The sequence below is a fragment of the Benincasa hispida genome, chromosome 3 (assembly GCF_009727055.1).
Source record: "Benincasa hispida cultivar B227 chromosome 3, ASM972705v1, whole genome shotgun sequence".
NCBI lineage: Eukaryota > Viridiplantae > Streptophyta > Magnoliopsida > Cucurbitales > Cucurbitaceae > Benincasa > Benincasa hispida.
Window position 1 is genome coordinate 3088382 of NC_052351.1, and position 21383 is coordinate 3109764.

General features: G+C 34.5%; 2 protein-coding genes across 2 annotated transcripts; both read left to right on the forward strand.

Annotated features, from left to right (window-relative positions):
- The first annotated feature begins 988 nt into the window (after positions 1-988).
- Positions 989-6610, forward strand: LOC120073635 (hydroxyproline O-galactosyltransferase GALT2). Its single transcript, XM_039026441.1, has 7 exons — positions 989-2475; positions 3082-3314; positions 3450-3740; positions 4986-5114; positions 5234-5407; positions 5983-6090; positions 6174-6610. Exons 1-7 carry the CDS (start codon positions 1575-1577, stop codon positions 6381-6383), a joined length of 2046 nt encoding a protein of 681 aa, XP_038882369.1. The 5' UTR covers positions 989-1574; the 3' UTR covers positions 6384-6610.
- Positions 6611-19734: 13124 nt separating this feature from the next.
- On the forward strand, positions 19735-20229 carry LOC120073050. The gene is made up of 2 exons (XM_039025649.1): positions 19735-19978; positions 20069-20229. Exons 1-2 carry the CDS (start codon positions 19735-19737, stop codon positions 20227-20229), a joined length of 405 nt encoding a protein of 134 aa, XP_038881577.1.
- Positions 20230-21383: the final 1154 nt, after the last annotated feature.

Consider the following 21383-nt stretch of genomic DNA (forward strand, 5'->3'; position numbering starts at 1 on the left):
ATAATAAATTAATGAATTTATTAGATACTTTTGAAAATCTAAATAACAAACCGACACAAATATAAAAATTTATACACTTATATTTTTTCTCGTGAAAAAGTTCAATTGCCACTATAATAACATTTTTTATGGTTTGACGAGTTAATAATACGTGCGAGATTGTCGTAAAAAGTTTAGAGGCTTTCAGATCTGCGAGAAAGCATGGGTCTTATTATAAATATGTCATAAATTGACAACATGAATTTACCTCTAGATTTAAGACAACTATATTTTTCACAGGACATATTTCGATCGAACCATATAGTTGTTGAGAAAATTACAAAGCTAGAAATTTAGACCCCGTTTGATAATCATTTGATTTCTTTATTTTTGTTTTTGAAAATTAGACATATTTCATCCATATTTCTTACAATGATTTGTATCTTTCTTAAATATAATGGTTGAATTCTTAGCCAAATTCCAAAAACAAAAATAATTTTTTGAAAGTTATTTTTTTTTAATTCTCAAAATTTGGCTTGACTTTTTAAACTATTGGTAAAAAGTTCATAAATGAAGAAATTTGAAGGTAAAAGTAGTATTCATAAACTTAATTTTAAAAAATAAAATGATTACCAAATGAGTCTTAAAATTTTGAAATAAGATTCGATTGAATTTTACGAACAGAGGGTGGATTTGAAAAGTTAATTTAATTTTATTTTTTAGTACAACAACATATTAAGATCGAAAATATAATTTTATTTGGGAAGTTTAAACATTTTGTTGAGATGCTTGCCATAAACACAAAAATGAACAAAATTGGCATAGAATCTAATAGGAAGGTCAAATTTTAATTATAAATGGACAAAAAGTGCACGATTTACTGAAAAATAATTTGATTGGGTGGGAATATTGAACAAAATTGGAATTGTAATTTGTACCCTACCAATCAAAAGTTTAGGGGAAGTTATTTACATTTTAGTCCCTCAAAATGTTCATATTTTCATTTCATGGGTTAACTTCAATCTAACATGACAGCTTCGTTCTCGGTCCTTTCCGGTTCGTTGATGTTTATGGGACCTTTCATTTGTGTATTCAATCTAAATTTCTGGTCACATTTCTTCAGCCAGACTGTTCTTCCCGCATTAACTTGATCTTCGGCGATTTCTTGGTATTGCCCAGCCGTGTTGATTGGTTTCATTTTTTGTTGTTGTTTTTCTCGATCAACATTTCCTAAATAGGGTTTCTTCGGGATAAGATTCAACTAAGATCCCAAAAAAGAGACGACGAACTCCGGTGATTTTGGGGTTCTACAGCAGTTTTTTTATGCTTCTGATTGCAATGTGTTTGTTTGTTTGTTATATCTGAAATTTGGTTATTCCCAAACCCTGTATTTCACATCCATTCGATCTTTCGGTTATTGGGGGTATGTGTTCTTGCTCGTGTATGAGATTTTTGTTGCCGTATTGCATCGTGTTGATCCACGTTCGGATGTTGGGGCTGAAGGCTTGGTGGGCTAGATGAATTTGTATGTGTAATTTATGGTTTCTGTAGAGTACGTTTGAGCCTTTTGTTAGGTAATTTTCTTTTTGTTGTAGATGAAGAAGCTTAAAACCGAACCTCCGGTTGCGAGGAGGCTCAGGTTATCGCATCTTCTTCTCGTAATTGGAGTGTTGTATTTAGTTTTCATATCATTTAAGTTTCCACGTTTTTTGGAAATTGCTGCAACGTTGAGCGGGGATGAAAATAATATTGGGTTGGATTCAAACGGAGTGGACAGTGAAGGGGTGGATTTTAGCAAAGCATCATTGAGTTCTGTTTACAAGGATACATTTCATCGGAAACTGGAAGATAACCAGCATTTAGAAGCACCATTGACGCCTAAAAAAGAGCCACTTGAAGCGGTGAACAATGTTACCGGACCCATAAAGCCAATTCAACATAAATATGGTCGGATAACTGGTAAAGTTTCGAATCAGCAGAATCATACCAATGATTTTTCTATGCTTGAGAAAATGGCAGATGAAGCTTGGACATTAGGCTTGAAGGCTTGGGAAGAAGTTGATAAATTTGGGTTGAATGAGACTGCCGAAAGTTCTATACTCGAGGGAAAGCCTGAGTCATGTCCTTCATGGATATCTACTGATGGGAAAAAGTTATTGGAGGGAGATGGAATCATGTTTCTTCCATGTGGACTTGCTGCAGGTTCATCTATTACAATAATTGGAACCCCGCATCTTGCTCATAAGGAGTATGTACCCCAACTTTTGAAGGTGGGAGATGATCCTAATGTTATGGTTTCGCAGTTCATGGTTGAATTGCAAGGATTGAAATCTGTAGACGGGGAGGACCCACCAAAGATCCTTCACTTGAATCCACGACTGAAAGGCGATTGGAGTAAACGGCCGGTCATTGAACATAATACATGTTATAGGATGCAGTGGGGAACGGCTCAAAGATGTGATGGTTTGCCATCAAGTAGTGACGATGAAATGCTCGGTGAGTTTATCCCATCCATTCTATTTTTCTTGTATTTTTCATTACCAGCACTCGAACACTCATCACGTGACACTTATTACCGGTGATGGAGCATAATGACCTCAAATTATTGTTTTTGTTGATAAAACCGGTCAAGGCTGTTCCATCCCCCTCCTAACTATTGGGTGTGCAATAAAAACATAAATTTTAATATCTCTCATGCATCTAATGAAAAATTATTCAATGTAGATGCCTCTCCTAATAATTGAACATAGAGTCAAAACATAATTTTTAACTTTTCTCTCATGCATTCATTAGTATAAAACTGTTGGTCACATCGTTCCAACTACTCAAATCATTTTCTTACATCTTCATGTGCAGACTTAGTTGTCTGTTCCTGTTTTGGGAATGCTATAGCAGAGTGGATGAAAGTTTGTAACATTCTCCTCCTATAAATATTTTCACGTCACTTTGTTTTAAACAAATAAAAAGGAAAACAATACCATTATGGTTAAGTTGTGTACTTCTTTCCCCTCTCCAACACCTTAATTATTTCATTCTTCTAGCTGCGCTGCAATGCCAATGCCATCTGACATTTTGTTCCCTTTCAATCTTTTTATTTGACAGTTGATGGAAATCGTCGATGTGAAAAATGGTCGAGGAGTGATATTACAGATTCGAAAGAATCGAAAACAACCTCATGGTTCAAGAGATTCATAGGGAGGGAGCAAAAACCAGAAGTGACTTGGCCATTTCCCTTTATGGAGGGCCGACTGTTTATCTTAACACTACGTGCTGGTGTTGATGGATACCATATAAATGTTGGTGGTCGGCACTTGACTTCTTTTGCCTATCGCCCTGTAAGTATATGGAGAAGAGGAGGATGAAGATAACTATTTCACCTTGGTCTATGTTTGTCTTACTGCTGCAGTTGGTATCGATCATCTCTCCCACGTTTTAATATTAATTTTCTCATATCGTTGACTTTCATTTAGGGATTTACGCTTGAAGATGCAACTGGATTAGCAGTTAAAGGAGACGTGGACATTCATTCTACATATGCTACATCTCTTCCTACTTCTCATCCAAGCTTCTCTCCCCAACGAGTTCTTGAGATGTCTGAGAAATGGAAATCTCAGCCTTTACCAAAGAGATCCATTTTTCTTTTTATTGGTGTTCTGTCTGCTACTAATCACTTTGCGGAGCGTATGGCTGTTAGGAAAACTTGGATGCAATCTTCAGCTGTCAAGTCATCAAATGTAGTTGTTCGCTTCTTTGTTGCACTGGTATGACTCTTGTGTTCATCCCTCTAAGGTATATTCATAAAAGTAGCGCAAACAATAGTAATTTTTGACTTGTTGTAATTGTTTGTGTATCTGATGCATGCAGAAGATGAGGAATCTCGTAACTTTGATTCATGTATTCTGAAAATGTTCTATTTGGATGACAACAAAAGCTCTGTGTGCTACGTTCCACTGACAATTGAATAGGTTGACATTTGAAAAGGAAAATAATAAGAGAGCATGCAATGGTTAGCTATGGTGGTTCACATTTTTAAAAAATAATTTATGAACTACTGTAGTATTGTGTGGCAATCATACAGCTATACTTGTATCATGCTTTATGATGCAAATCCGAAACAGTGATTCAATCCATAACTATCTCTTTCCCTCATTTTCCTTTATAATTAATATGCTGAATGCATTTTCTTTTAATAAGGATTAATGAAAAATCTCGTATTAATCAAAAGAAAGCAAACCACAACCAAAAGGCCTTAGGAACAAGGGATCCTTTATTTGAAATGGAAGTGTTTCTCTCTTCTGACAATGTTTTTGTACCCCTGGAGTGATTTTACCAATTCTTTTACAGGCTTATTTCGTTCCAATTGGTTTTATTTTGGTATTTTGATTCACTTCAAATCCATTCTTTCATTTGGTTGACACATTGTCTTGGCTGTTTATAAAGCTAAATCAAATTATTATAGAAATCTGATTATATAAAACCATACCAAATTGAACTTTAAAGGCCCGATGAAGCCTTTGTGTTGTGACGATGCCATTCTTGCCGACAGTGATATTGATAAGGAGGTGGCAGCCGCATATGATATTAAATGTAGAAGTACTTAGTAGTTTTCTTTCTGAGAATAGAGGTGCTCCGTACATCTTTTATTCGGTTATGGAAGCTTTTTCTTGGCTGCTATCCTATTTGGAAAACAAAGGATAATTTAGATTTTACCTTAAGACTTGGAAAGAGAAGATGGCCTTTATATGTTTTGACTTAGTAATTTCCAGAGGAGGAAATTTCTCATGGAATTCACATGTAGCATTTAGTTATTCTATCTTGGTTATTAACATGTAAGCTGAGTGGCTCCCACACTAATGGAAGACTGTGACTCGTGCTCAGTCAGTCACAGTCCTCCCATCCTCTTTTGCACTCGGGATTTCTTAGATCTTAATTTCATTTATGTTCTTTGATATTTATTTCCATCATTGTTTTTTGTATTTCTTCTCATGTATAAATTCACCATGTAGAATCCGAGGAAGGAGGTCAATGCTGTTCTGAAGAAGGAAGCCGCATACTTCGGTGATATTGTGATCCTGCCCTTCATGGACCGCTATGAGCTTGTTGTTCTCAAGACCATTGCCATATGTGAATTTGGGGTGAGTTTGCGGTTTCCCTTCTGTTTATCATTTCTTGGATCGTCTTCATAGAACCTCTGTACTATAAACTGAGTAGCGTATGACCTTAGTGTATGCTGTTTTTCACTTTCTTCTTGCAGGCTGTGAACTTGACTGCTTCGTATATTATGAAATGTGACGATGACACCTTTGTGAGGATGGAAACTGTTTTAAAACAGATAGAAGGCATTTCATCCAAGAGGTCCCTATACATGGGCAATCTCAACCTCTTGCATCGCCCTCTCCGACATGGAAAATGGGCAGTCACATATGAGGTAAATTAAATATGTTGGCGTATAAAAGTTGGCTATTCTGTGCTCTTATCCCACTGTGTGCATCCTTGAGTTAAATGGCTAATCCACCAATTTTTCTGGACAACTTTCATTCATCAATTAACATGTTTAACACAACATTGCTGCTTGAAACTATAATTGCCAATTGACATTACTTCTCCCAGGTTAACACAAAAGGAGGGCTTTTTCAAATGAAAGAACCCAGTATTATTATTTATCAACAAGAGGTTATAAACTTAGAGAGGATCAGATAGCTCTTATCTCCCAGACCTGAATATCTATCCCAATCATAAAAAAAAAATACCCCCCCCCAAAAAAAAAAAAAAAAAAAAAACCTTGTAATCTCTTAGAATTCCTTCTTGATTCCTTTCCATTCCTATGGTCTCGTCACTTAATTACAAAAGTGGGCCCACCTAACTCCTTTCCTTTAATATACATTTATTATTGATGGCCCTATCACTTTCTTTCAATCTTTTAAGCAAAAAGCTTTGAAGTTTTGAACAATCCTTTTTGTTTCCTTCTTTACGCTAATGATTAATTTCCATGTACGATATCAGGAATGGCCTGAAGAAGTCTATCCTCCATATGCCAATGGGCCAGGATATATCATTTCCATTGACATTGCTAAATACATTGTCTCTCAACATGAAAACAAGAGCTTGAGGGTCAGTTTGACAACATAAGCCTCATTGTCTCTGTTTGTCTGTGCCCCCATTTGTGTATTAAATAGGATGTTTTGGTATGGCAGATATTCAAGATGGAGGATGTGAGCATGGGAATGTGGGTCGAACAGTTCAACAGTACCGTGGCGACGGTCCAATACTCTCACAACTGGAAATTTTGCCAGTACGGGTGTATGGAAGACTATTTTACAGCACACTATCAATCTCCAAGACAGATAATCTGTCTGTGGGATAAATTGGCCCGGGGACACGCTCATTGTTGCAACTTCAGGTGACAATTTTCCCCACTCTGTATTTCTAGCCATGTTTATTATTCAGTGTAGGCGTCATGAATTCAAACTATGATGCATTATAATTGTTAATTTTTATTTTTTTCTTCAAGATCAGTTTTCCATGTATAGATTATGATGTGGAATGGGCATTTTGATATGAAGTTAGCTTCATTCCTCCATTTATTATATTACTTTTGTCTCGAATGTTGCTAAATGGATATTCTCCCCAACTCTTGAGCTCATGATGATTTTCTGAATACAAGCAAGTTTCACAGGGCCATAACCATAGCCATACTGACTGGTCCTTAAATTCTTTTTCCTTCAAACAAATTACTTAATATTCATTAAGTTGTGGAAGAAAGCTAACTTGAGCTTAACTTAACCTGTTAAGGCAAATACACAAGTACTCGACTATTAGGTAAGAGGTTTAGATGTCCAATCTCACTCAAATGTTCACTAAAATGTTCTTACCTTTAGTTTAAAGCTTTCTTAATTAGAAGTTTAATATGTGAACTTTAATTTTTGTGTCTATTTAGTTGCTAACATTCTAAAAATATTTAATAGGTTCTGTACTTTTTTGAAGTTTAAAATTTTATTAGACAATAAATACAAATCTAAAAAATGAAAGACAGTTTTTATTTTATTTTATTAAAAAAAGAGGGGAAAAAACTTAACTTGTTACCTTTACAATCTGAGAGGGGTTTTATTTTTCTAATAAATAAGTAAATCAATCAACTCTTTCGAAATGGCAGATCAAACCATTGATATTTGTATAATAATTGTTGTTTTATTCCCGGAACTAAGTTTGAATCGGTTAAAAGATGAGTTGGGTTGCTTAATGGTTTTTACTTCAACTTTTCAAACAATTAAACAATCCCACATATTATTCCTAACTAGTTATTATAACAACTAAATAAGTAACTATTTTGTGCATGATATTCAAACGTTTTTTTAATTAAAAATAAAATATTTAATCCTTTTTAAATTGAGTTTAAAATGTATTGTATGAATTCAAATCTACCTTTTAATTGATGATGTATGATAGTTAGCATGTTCGAGTAGGCAAAATTTCAATTTTGACACCTATTTATAGCTTAAATTTACCTAACTTATCAATGTTCAATTTCTTCCTTTAGGTTGAGTATCATACAATTAATTAATGAGTAACAATAATAATTAACACACAAATCATATAACTTCTTTCTTTTAAGTAATCATATATAGTATCAACAACTTGTTTTTTTTTCTCAATAAAAAAAGATCAAATATTAGACTTTTTTTTAATAATTAATAAATTCCCACTAAAATTTCGTTGAAACCATATCAATAAAATATGATAACTACTAAATGCCTTAATAGAATATCTTTTCAAGTGCTTTTTAAATACTTCAAAAAATCATTCCATATAGACTTAAGTAACTCTCTCTCTCTTTTCCCTTCCAAAACTCTATTATTTAAAAAAAATATCGAACGTTTTTTTTTTTAAAAAAAAAAAAAAAAAAGGGACAATCGGACAAATGTCTAAATTAAATAGTCGTTTTTTTTTTTATATATATATATAAAAAGAAAATTCATGATATTAATGAACAGACAGGATAGGATAGGAAGACCAAATGGCGAAAATAAAGGAATTGATTTTGAGTAAAGCCGCAAATCTTCTTTTTCTCCCATTGGGTCTTTGAATTACGTGGGTCCTATCTTTCATTTATTATGTTTATTGAAATATTTTGTATTATTTCTTTATTTGTTTGAGCTCAACGAGGGAAGGAAACAGATCTTTCATTTTGTGTCGATTAAACATTATTTAAGAAACAAAAATACATCTAAATTTGACATTTTATACCAAATTTCACCTACATTTTTTTATTTTATCATAATTAAGAACTTAGACTTACATAAATATTACATTTTTAATTAAATTTCTCCAATATTTATAACTGGAACTAGTTTAGATCTAAAGATTTCCTCTCCAAAATCAAACTTAGTAAAAATTTAAGTTCGACGTGTTTTCAAACATTAAGGTTCCATCTGGTAATTTTTTTTAATTAAATCTATTTTCTTCTTATTTCATACAATGATTTGTATATTTCTTAATTACAATGGTTAAATTTTTTACCATATTCTAAAAACAAAAATAATCTTTTAAAAACAATTTTTTTTTCTATAATTTGACTTAATTTTATAAATCATTAGTAAAAAGTAGATAAAAAAAAAATAAATTTAAAAATGAAAATAGTATTTATAGACTTACATTTTTAAAAATAAAAACAAAAAATCAAATAATTATCAAATGAATCCTTATTTAAATTTAAGTTAATTATTACAAAATTAGCGTAAAAGTTAACATTTGAAATATAGCTAATTCTTAACAAGTTAAAACCAATATTTTTTATGAAACGAATGAGATTTGAATTTCTTACGTCTTACGACTCTTCCCATCATATTTTTGTTTTAAACTTTAAAAAAAAAAAATATATATANATATTCGCACGTGCCAGGGATATCCAACGTGGCAGTTAGTAACTTGGCTTTTGTCCCTCCATCGTTGCCGACACGACACTCGTCTGCCTTGCTGGCTCTCGCGTCGTCCGGACGCGTAATCAAAGACAATGAGATAAAATCTCCATCTGGGTCCCACTCTCTAAATGGGACCCACATTTTTGTCGGCAGCTCCAGCGCGTGTACTTCACGTCCTCCATGTCCTAAGAAAACAAAACGGTTTTTACGCGGCCGTTACAGGGGCTATTTGAGCGCGCGCAGTATGATTCTTGTCGGGACCACTTGTTGCCCTCGCTCTCTTTGCGAGTACAAACTCCGAGACTCGCTATCGGATTTTTACGCGTTTAGGGCTCTCCACGTGGCGCATTATCGAAACGGACGCGTGGGCAATTCTATTGGTATTGGATCGTTCTTTCTGAATTTGCAGTCACGGAAAATCTATGACACTAGCTTGTACAATGTCGATAGTACCCTTTTTGGGTTATATTATATATATCACTTTTTTATATTACATAAATAAATGGTAAAATATAATTTTTTTCGGTTAGGATTATGATGATGCCAAAAATTGACTTGTAATTTAGAGAGAATAATCCAACGGTATGACAAAAGAGTTGAAATTAGTAAAAATAGTAGAGAGTAATTGTGAATGTTTCGACTTATTTTTTATCAATGATTTTAATTTCTATATATATTTAGTATTGTGTAATAAGTACATAGGCTTGTAATGAACCTTTTGATTCATAAAACTGTTGAACTGTTATACTTCAAACAGTCACAAATCACTATTGAAAGTGGTCATTGATGTCTCATCCGCCCGATTTTCCAATAACTCCTTCATGAATCATCCGTTAAAAACTTGAACCACTTCCACTCCGCTTGGTTTGGGAGGTCCACTACTACTACCACATTGAACATCTATGTTAGTACCATGACCTTCATGGTACCGACAGGTGCGATAGAATCTTCATGGTATCTAAAATTAAAGTTTGGGACATAAAATCATATAAATTTAGATGTTTTCCATTAACTTTTAGATTTGTGTCTACGTGAATTATGAAATTTAAAAATGTCTGTAAGTTTATAAACTATCGATTTTATGTCTCGTAAATTCTTATCTAGTTACAATTTTATATCCAGTACGTCTTTCAAATGTTTGAAAATATTAAAAATTAAGTTATATATCATCTAAAATGAGACACCATGTTTTACTAGGAAATTTCACAAATTAACCGTCGTTTATAATGTACTACAGTAGTAATTATAATTAATAATAATTGTACTAAAACTGTCTAAAAACAATAATGAATAGTACCAAAAAAGTAACAATAATAATCAAATATATAGCTCGATATAATAGCCAGTTATGGATCTCTAACGCATTGATTGGTAATATTTTTACTTATTTGGCTTGATGAATTATAATATTACGATTATAATTTCATTAAATTAATTCTCAGATGCACCACAAAAAGTGGTCAAAGCTTTGGAACTATTATCCCGATACACATGTTCACGTGACCCACTATTTTTTTCTCTTTTAATTTTGTTAAATTAGACCATAAATTTAATTAAGTATGGCTGTTTTTTACCCATATTTAATGTCTGTTCATTCTTCCATGATAATGAAATATAGACACGAAATATAGACACGGATATAGATACGAAATATGGATATAATAGAATGTGACGATACACCAATTTATGAAAAAAGTTAGAATATTGATATGTTGAAGATGTTTTTTATTTTTTTTTAAAAAAAATTTATGATATAGGTAAATTTAGCATACAAGCTAATGACAATAGTACAAAATACGATATAAACATTGAAAATACAATACAAAAAACAACATCTAAGATGTTGAAGTAAAATAGTCAATGAAATACAATAAAAAAGTGACCAATTAGAGAAGAAGAAGATTAAAGGGAGAAACACAAAGATAAACGAATAACTTCTTCGTTTAATTGTTGAAGATATTCAAGTAGGTCATATTGTGGTGAACTTTGTGGTGACTCAAATGTGAAGATGATGATTAGATGGTTCTAGGGTTTGGTCTTTTATTTTTTTATTTTATTTTTTAGTTTTTGTTTTGGACTCGAGTAGCGAGCTTTTTAAATAGGCTACCTGGTTTTAGATTGAGAAAGATTAAATGATTTACTTATCTTTTTTTCCTAAAAAAAAGGTAACCGTAAAAATAGATACATCAAATCGCGTACTAGATACATATGATAACTTGTAGAAATACAAGTTATTTTACTCATTTTATCTCAAAGAATTAGGAAAAATCATAAAAAATGCGTTAGCTTAACATGGAAATTATGCGATTAGTTACATTATGCGATCGCTAGCATACAAAAATTCACGATCCTTGTAAATTATAAAATTTGAGTTTTTTAAATGCAGAAATCTACTTAAAGTGATGAAGCAATTGTTGCCACCAGAGCGCGTGGAAAAACCTGACGCCCAAAACGGAATCGCACAAGTTCAATGCGATAAGAAGAGACAATACATTAAATACAACTGACGCATGGGCGGTGGATGCCGTCCAATCAAAGTTGGTAGCATATATGAGAGGTTTGCGATAGAGCCAATGAATTGCTAAATCGAGGAGGGCGACGCGACAGGGTATGGAAATTAATGCCTGGTGTCAGCGCAATCATTAGTGAGAGGCGCAAATACTACTCATTGATGCTTATAAATAGCCACAAAAGTCATTCAAAAAAAAAAAAAAAAAAAAAAAAAAAAAAAAAAAAAAAAAAAAAAAAAAAAAAAAAAAAAAAAAAAGAAAGAAAGAAAGAAAGAAAAGAAAAGAAAAGAAAAGAAAAAGAATTGGTGAAAGCTCTGTAAAAATTCTCCATTCCTTCCTAAAGATAACTTCCTCCCAAGCTTTCTAATTGAGAAGTATTGAGTGAGAGCTAAAGATTTCCATTGGTAGCAAAGGAAGAAGAACGTCAACCCCATCACAACCAACGTGAAGTAGTCATTCAAAGGAGCCAGAAGGCACAAGAAATTTCATATGACGACTTGACTCTCTATCCTTATCCTTCGTTTTATATCTTCATTAGCATTCGTATTGTTGTGTAACGTTGGGAAACTTTCACTACCAATATGAATGCCATCACATTTTCCTATTTATCCATCGTCTTTTTACCAAGTATGAACAACTAGTTTCATAATGGGTTAAGGAAAATGAAACTAACATGTACTGAGTAAAGCATAGACTGGTGTTCAACTTGTTTAATGTGTACTTCGTAAACTTTTTTGATCAAGTCGACAAATTGCTCTAAATAGAATTAATCACTGCTTGAAAAAGCAAGAGATTTTAGATCTCATTAAACAAGGAAAGAAATACCTTCAAACATAAAGATACGTCTTTTGCATTAAATACTCATTGCATGCGTTCTAGAAATAGGATATCGTGGCTAAATGCACTGAGAAGTATAACTTGTGATCATGGGTAAGTTGCTTGAACGTGTGGTATATGCATTGCTTCAGAAGTGTTAGTAGTTATTTTTCTCAACCTTATTTCATTCATTGGAATTTTACATTTCTCTTTGCATTTTGCTTCACTTGAATTGTGATACTCATCGCACCCCATTTTTTCTTTTGCATTTTAATAATAGTGGTAGAATATAACCAATCATCTGCATTATTGACATAAAATTGCATTAAGATCTAGAAAAAAACATTTCACCACATTTTTAAGGAGCAATCCCTACGTTTGACCATGAACTCACTAGGATTCTAGTTCAACTTACACTTAGGTTTAATTAGATAAAACACTGCGTTTACATAATTAAGGAGACTAAAGCATAGAATCATCTCATCGCATCTATAGAAACACATTAAGTTTTTAGCGCCGTTACTAGAGATTGCGGTAACGAAAGTTGTGCTAAATTATTATTTCTGATTTTTGCAGGTTTCGAGAGTTGGCATATTATACCTCTATTTGTGGAAGAGGTACAAATGTTTTATGAACGAAGGATTAGTGCCTGAGCCATTATATGACCCAGAAATCGAGAGGACTTTTCATAGAAGAAGAAGAATAAATAAGGAAAGAAGACAAAGGAACAACGCTAGGAAGATAACAGATGAACAAACAATCTTGAAGAGCCAAATGTAGTAATCAATGTAAAAGACAATGGAAATGACAATGCGGCTGCTCTTACCAACCCCATTATTCTAGCTAATGATTGTAATAGACCAATAAGAGATTATGTTTTGCCTATCTTATATGATTTCTCATCTGGATTCATGCATCCAGCACTAGATGGTTCCAGGTTTGAAATGAAATCTGTTATACTTCAGATGATTCAGACAACTGGAAAATTTGGAGGGGGACTAGGCGAAGATCCTCATGCTCACTTGAGAAGTTTCATCAAAATATGCAACACGTTCATATTCTCCAACATTACTCTTAAAGAAGTTAGGCTCACCTTATTTCCATTTTCACTGTGTGAAGACGCTAGGAAGTGGATCTATTCACTTGAACCTAGTGAAAATCACATCATGGCGTAAGTCATGAAAAAATTTATGAAGAAATATTTTTCACCAACAGAAAACAAAAAAAGGAGAAGCGCACTCTCAAATTTTCAACAGGGAGAAAATGAAACATTAAGTGACACATGGACAAGGTTCAAAAGGCTAGTGAAAAACTGTCCACATAATGGACTTCCTGACTGTTTACAAATGGAGATTTTTTTCTGATGGTCTGATTGAAGCATCTTAAACTGCTACAAATGCTGCTGCTACAAGCGGTTTATTGAATAAAACTTATATTGAAGCCAAAAATATCCTTAATCGCATTTCAAGGAACCATGAAGAGTGGAAAGAGAACGAATACGGCTCAAGATCAAGCGATAGGGGAAGAAAAGAAAGTTCACATAGTGATGGTGCCATCACATCATTACAGATGCAAGTGAATGCGATGACCAATTTGTTGCAAGCAATGACAATGTAAAAAACTGATGGCAAAATGGGCAAGTGAATGCAGTTACTCAATTAGCTAACGAGAGATGCGTTTTATGTGAAGAAGCTCACTCACCTGAGGTAGGCTTGCATAATCTGAAATTTGTCTTCTTTGTCAAGAATAACTCATTTTCGAACATCTACAACCTCAATTGGAAAAATCACCAAATTTTCTCTTGGGGTGGAAATCAATAAGACCAACCAACATGGTGCCTCTAGAGATGGACCATCTGGGTTCCATCAAGGACAGAATGGACACCAATAGGCGTAAATCTCATCGCAACAACCAACAACTTCTTCACCTCTTGAAAATCTGTTAAAAGAATACATACAAAAAAACAAGGCAGATATGCAAAGTCAAGCATCCTTCATTTGAAAATTTGAACTTCAAATGGGATAAATCGCTGGAGAATTGAAAAGCAGACTATAAGGATCATTACCAAGCAATAGTCAACACTGAAGTTCCTCACAATGTGGGAAGTCCAGGTAAAGAACAATGTCACATGGTGATATTGAGAAGTGGCCAGACAATGAAGGAAGATCATAAAAGAGAAAATTCAATCGCAAATCTAACCACTAGGTACATGGACAATCTTTAGATTAACAACTTGATAGACAACCAACGGAAACTTTCATTACATAAACTCCATTGCATGAAAGTCTAGAGGAACGCAGAGATTCAACTGAGGAAACTTCAACCTCAAATGCATCAGAAGTACATAGCCCTCCTATCCACAACGGTTGAGGAGAAAGAATGATGAAGGGCAATTTCAACGTTTCCTTGGAGTATTGAAACAACTCATAGCAACATTCCACTAATTGAGGCGTTGGAAAAACTTCCATCTTATGTGAATTTTTTTGGATGATATTCTCTTAAAGAAAAGAAAGATGGGCAGCCATGAAATGGTAGCATTGACGTAGGAGTGCAGTGCCATTATACAAGAGAATGTTCCACCTAAGATGAGAGATTTGGGAAATTTTACTATTCCTTGTTCAATCGGAGGAGTCCACATAGGGCAAGCCCTTGCGACTTGGGAGCCAGTATCAATCTTATGCCATTATCAGTATTCAAGTGATTGGGAATTGGAGAGCTTGCGTCCACAACGATCACTCTACAATTGGTACACCGTTCAGTAATGTTGGGTTGTATGTCCTAAAACTCGCAGTTTGTAATCTTTAAATTTATTCTATTTACAATAAAGTTGTTATTGATGTTTATTCAATAAAGTTGTTATTGAACATGTAAATTGCACTTGTAATAGCCTAAATTCAATAAACTAACGAACCCCTGGCTATAGCATGAATACTTGAACTTTTATACGGAGACGTAAAAGAGGATCAAGTTTGAGTATATAGCCAAAATGGTCTATAAGTGTAAGGATAAGGTTGGGTACCTTACCATGGGGACACTATGGATGCGACCCACTTTGTATTTGATACAAATGATGTGATCCCGAAATCGTTCATGTGGAGACATGCAAGTGGAGGTATCCTATGTAAAGATGCTTGCATAAGATTGAACCACGAAATAATCACTTTTCTTTATGACACCGTTTACTGTTAAAACTGACTATTTAAACTCGATGACCTAAGGTAATTCAATCTCGATCTTGAGCTAACTATGAACTCTCGTTTATTCAGGATTATCCTTTAATTTGCAATGGTGAGAGTGACTCAACATCACCGTTCATTAAGCCTCCCATTTTAGGGGTAAGACCAGGTAGACAACTAAAGATATAGTCTTGTAAGATGGAATTCGCTCCTATCCACTTTCTTTGGTAGTAGATAGGTTGTTCCCTTAAGTATTGACTCCTAGTCTTGAACAAGGGGCCATGTCCTCTTTATGACTGAGGGGGACTCAGTTTATTAGTAAGATTATAAACCAATTGTCCATTAGTGGATCAGTGGAGACGTAAGGAGCAAGATATATTACAGGGGTAAAAATGTAATTTTGACCTAGTGTAATTTTGACTTAGCTGTAGATATAAAAAACCTGTGAAGGATCGACTTACTGATCATGGTCAAATCAAGTGGATAGAAATATATCTATAGGGAGGAGATTGCAGCTACTGGACTTTAATGGGGTGACCCAGTAGTTAACGAATGTTGATTAATTCAGTTAAAAGGGTTTAGCCAATTAATCTCAAATCACTGGAGCTCATAGCTCATAAATGGACTAAACCTTAGAATAGTGATGAGAAAATTCGAAATGTTCAAATTCGATTTAAGGGAATTATTGATCATATTAGATATAATCAAAACATTTAATTGTTGTATTAAACAAATTGGAGAAGTGGAAGTATTTAAATATGATTTAAATATTGATTACATGAATAGGGATTCATGTTTGAAATAGGTGTTATATTAATTTAATATTTGATAATTAATTAATTAATTAATTAGAATTAATTTGATTTAAAATTGTTTATTAGAATTAATTTTATTTAAATATTAATTAATGAATTAATATTTTATACAATTGAAATTCTATTTATATTTGGAAATTGAAATTTCAAATAAATATGATTTTTATAGAAAAATCATTAAAAAAAAATAGAAATTAGGGTTAAGTGGGTTTTTCCCACTTCAACCATTATCTAAAACACCTAAGAAATCCACTTCTTTATGATATGTTTGGTGTAAAAAATCATGCAATTTGATTGAATGTTGAAGAAGATTAAAAACTATCTCAATCAATTGAGATGAGATTGATGCAATTAGATTTTTTTTTTATAGAGAAAATGGATTCTCTCAAAACTTGACACGAAAACGAAAAATCTCTCCAAATTACTTCAGATCTCTTCTCATTTTGGATTCCACAATCCAATCTAAGGTCAGAGGATAGTAGGGAAGACACTTGTGGTGGTCCAGATGCTGTTGGAGAGGAGAATTCAACTGGGTTTAGAGCTAATTTGGAGGATTTATCAAAGGTTGTAATTCTGAAACCCTATCTTCTTTTATTGAACTTGCATACTTAATCTCTAAAATCAATGTAGTTAGAGTGCTTTACTTCCGTATGTTGAATGTTAACACCATCAAGTAGTACAACCGGAAGGAAAATTGGAAAATGTGCTGGTGAAGGTGGATAAATTAATTCTACCTGTCGACTTCATAATATTAGACTACGAAACTGACAAGGATGTACCCATCATTTTAGGAAGACATTTTCTCTCCACGGGAAGGATGCGAATCAATGTGTACAAAGGAGAAATCACCATGCAGGTAAATCGCCAAAAGATGAAGTTTAATATTCTCAAAGCGATGGAATATCCTGATGAAATAAACGTATGTCATGCAATTGAGTTAGAAGAAGATTGGCTTTACAAGCTTGAATTTGAAATCAATAAGGCAATGGAAGAAGAGAACGACGATATAAATTTCAACAGCTTGAATCGTGTTATGCGATAAAAGAAATTTAGAGGAATTTTGAGCCTTTAAGCTTAGAAAATCGAGAAAGCAAGATTAAGCATTCGCTTGAGCAATCATCTGTATTGGAATTAATGGCGCTCTCTGCTTATTTAAAGTATGCATTTCTCGATGAACATGACACTCTCCTATTATCATCTGAGCAACACTCTCTAAAGAAAATGAAGATGCTCTTTTAAAGATTTTGAAGTAGTATATTAAGGCGATAGGATGGACCCTAGCAGATATCAAGAGAATAAACCTCTCTTATTGCATGCATAAAATTCGACTCGAAGATGGAAGGGACGACTCTATTGAACATCAGCGTAGGCTCAATCCTACAATGAAGGAAGTTGTAAAAAAAGAGATCATTAAGTGGTTGGATGCAGGGGCTATCTTTCCCATTGCAGACAGTAAATGGGTACACCTTATACAATGCGTTCCCAAAAAAGGTGGTATCACAGCAGTCCCTAATCAAAACAACAAACTCATCCCTACACAAATAGTCACAGGATGGAGGATCAATACGGACTATAAAAAGCTCAACACGATGACAAATAAGAACCACATCCCCTTACCTTTTATTGTTCATATGCTAGATAGATTAATAGGTAATGTCTTATTCTGCTTTCTAGATGGTTGCAGGGTACAATCAAATCATGATTGCACTAGAGGATCAAGAGAAAACAACCTTTACCTACCCATATGGAACATTCGCCTTCTGGCGCATGCCCTTTGGGCTATACAATGCCTCTAGCATCTTTTAGAGGTGCATGATGGCCATCTTCTTTGACTATCTGGAAGAATCAGTAGAAATTTATATGAATGATTTCTCAGGTTATGGGTAAACTTATGACGTATGCCTGGCCAATCTTGAAAAAAATATTGAGAATGTGTGAAAACGCCAATCTGGTTCTTAACTGGGAAAAGTGTCATTTTATGGTAACTGAAGGGATTTTGCTTGGACACAAGGTGTCTAAGTAGGGGTTAAAGGTTGATAAAGCGAAAATAGAAGTCGTGAAAAAACTGCCACCGCCTACAAATGTCAAGACACTACGTAGCTTTCTTAGACATGTCGGGTTCTATCGACGATTTATCAAAGAATTCTCAAAGATCGCACGTCCTTTGAACATGATGTTGGGAGTTAATAGAACTTTTGAATTCAACCATGATTGTTTGATAGCATTTGAAACACTAAAGTAAGCACTAGTCAAAGTGTCCATTCTGATCGCACCCGATTGGTCAAGTACCTTTGAATTAATGTGCGATGCAAGTGACTATGCGATGAGGGCAACCCTAGCGCAGTGCAAAGATAAGATTCTTCAACTGATCGCATATGCAAGCAAAACTCTTGATAGTGCACAAATGAACTATACAAAAACTGAGAAAGAGTTACTCGCAGTAGTGTTTGCAGTTGAAAAATTCAGATCTTATTTGTTGGGATCAAAAGTTATTATCCATATAGATCACTCGACAACAAGTATTTGACGACCAAAAAGGATGCGAAGCTGCAGTCGATTAGATGGATGCTGCTTTTGCAAAAGTTCGATAGAAAAATTGTTGATCGTAAGGGATCAGAGAGCAAGGTAGTAGACCACCTATCGGTCCTTGAGAACGCCGAATGCGATTAACTACAACTAGAGGTAAACGCCTGATGAAAAGATATTGAAGATTGATGAAATTTTGCCCCGGTATGTTGATATTGTCAATTATCTGGTATGCAAGCAATTTCCAAAAAAATACACTTCACAACAAAAGAAGAAGCTGAAAAATGAATGTAAGTTCTATTATTGGGACGAGCCTCACCTTTACAAGCGAGACCTTGACCATATTTTCAGACAATGTGTACCAGAGACTGCATATCAACACATCTTATATCAATTCCATGAGTCATCATTTGGTGGACATTTTGGGGGTCAACATACAATAGCTAAAGTACTTCAAAGTGGGTATTATTGACCAATGCTTTTCAAAGATGCCAGGGTATATGTAATGAGATGCGAGAATTGACAACACACCAGGAATATTTATGGAAGAAATGAGATGCCATTAAGTGTTATTTTAGAATTTGAGTTATTTGATGTATGGGGAATAGATTTCATGGGCCCATTCCTGCCATCCAACGACCACAACTACATTTTAGTAGCTGTTGATTATGTCTTAAAATGGGTTGAAGCGATTTTTTGTGCTTCAAATGATGCGGCAACAGTATCAAAATTCCTTTAGGAAAATATCTTCACCCGCTTTGGCACTCTACGTGCCATCATAAGCGATGAGGGCATCTACTTCATTAATCACATTGTTAACAAGCTGTTACTCAAGTATAATATCCATCACAAAATCGCAACAACTTACCATCCCCAAACCACTGGACAAGCTGAAGTGTCCAATAGAGAAATCAAGTACATACTTGAGAAGGTTGTCAACACAACACGGAAGGATTGGATGCATAAGTTAGACGAGGCATTGTAGGCCTACCAAATGGCGTATAAAACGCCCATTGGAATGTCCCCTTACGTGCTTGTATTTGGCAAAGCTTGCCATTTACCTTTGGAACTTGAGTACAAAGCATTCTGGGCAACCAAGAAACTCTACTTCAATATCGATGCAGTAGGGGAAGCAAGAAAATTGCAGCTGCATGAGTTAGATGAATGGAGATTGCAGGCGTACAAGAACGCCAAAATCTATAAAGAGCGCATGAAGCATTGGCACGACCAACACATAAGTAAGAAAGATTTTGAGATTGGACAAAAAATTCTTTTATTTAACTCACATCTTCGATTATTCCTATGAAAATTGAAATCACGACGATCAGAACTATTTGTAATTAAGGAGATCTACCCTCACGGATCAGTGGAACTAACACAGGAGGACGGATCAGACCCATTGAAGGTTAATGGTCAAAGACTCAAGCCATACTATAGAGGCAACATTGATCGCCAGAAAGCCTCCATCGAATTAGGCAAACCTGAATGATGCGGTGAACAAGTCCTTGGATGACAAAGCTGACATCTTTTCAGGGACGTGTCACATCCTTTTGTATTTTCTTTTCTTAGTTTGAATTTTAATTTCTATTTATTTAATTATTTTTTCTTGAATTTTTTTTTGAAATATGATTGCTTCACATGATTTTGATTACCTTTGGAATCGATTAGAATTAGGGTCGAAAAATGAATGAGTACTGCGACGAGTATGGGATGCATAGTTCTATGCTCTTATATGCTCATCGCATGAAATGGTACCTAAAACGTCTAAATCCTACCATTAATGGTAGGTGAAAGGACATCCATCACGTGCGCCGTTTGACATTCCATCACATCACACTTTCATTAAATGATCCATCATGAGGTTAACATCAGCTTCAAAAAGTGTGCCTTCCCCATACTTATTTAAACCCCATTTCCCCCTTTCATCCTTTCACACTTTCAAAAGAACCCTAAACCCTTTGATTTTCGACAAAATTGGTGAAATGACATCCATCACACGAGCTGTTTGACATTCCGTCACACCATGCTTTCATTAAATGATCCATCATGAGGGTGACATCAACTTCAAAACGTGTGCCTTCCACATATTTATTTAAACCTTATTTCCCCCCTTTCATCCTTTCATGCTTTCAAAGGAACCCCAAACCCTTCGATTTTCAACAAAATTTCTGGCGACCTTCATCCTTCCAAACCTTCAAACATCTACCCTTTCTTCCCAAAATCTTCAAAATGGCCCACCAATTCAACCCTGCTGCATCCAACCTTGTGGTAGCTTCATCGTCTTCATACGAAGTTGTAATGCAGTCGATAGGTTTCAACTTTATCGAAATTTCGTTTGTGGCAGTGTATATGCACCACCCCTCACAATTGGAGCAATTTCACCATTTAACCCTAACCTTCTCACGACTGACATAGAACCCTACCAAGAGCAGACATTGTCTCAATCATTTTATCCAAAATAAAGGAGGCAACAATCAGCTTCATGCACTAGCAAGATTGAGGGCACTTGTGAGGCAAGAAGGAGAGACGAGTGAAACGTTTACGGGGAAATTTTGATGAGTCTTAAGCTGCTTGAATCCCTGGATGAAGAAGAAGTGAACCAGCCCAGCAAGGCAATGGTTGGAAGTGGTCCTAAGGCATTGA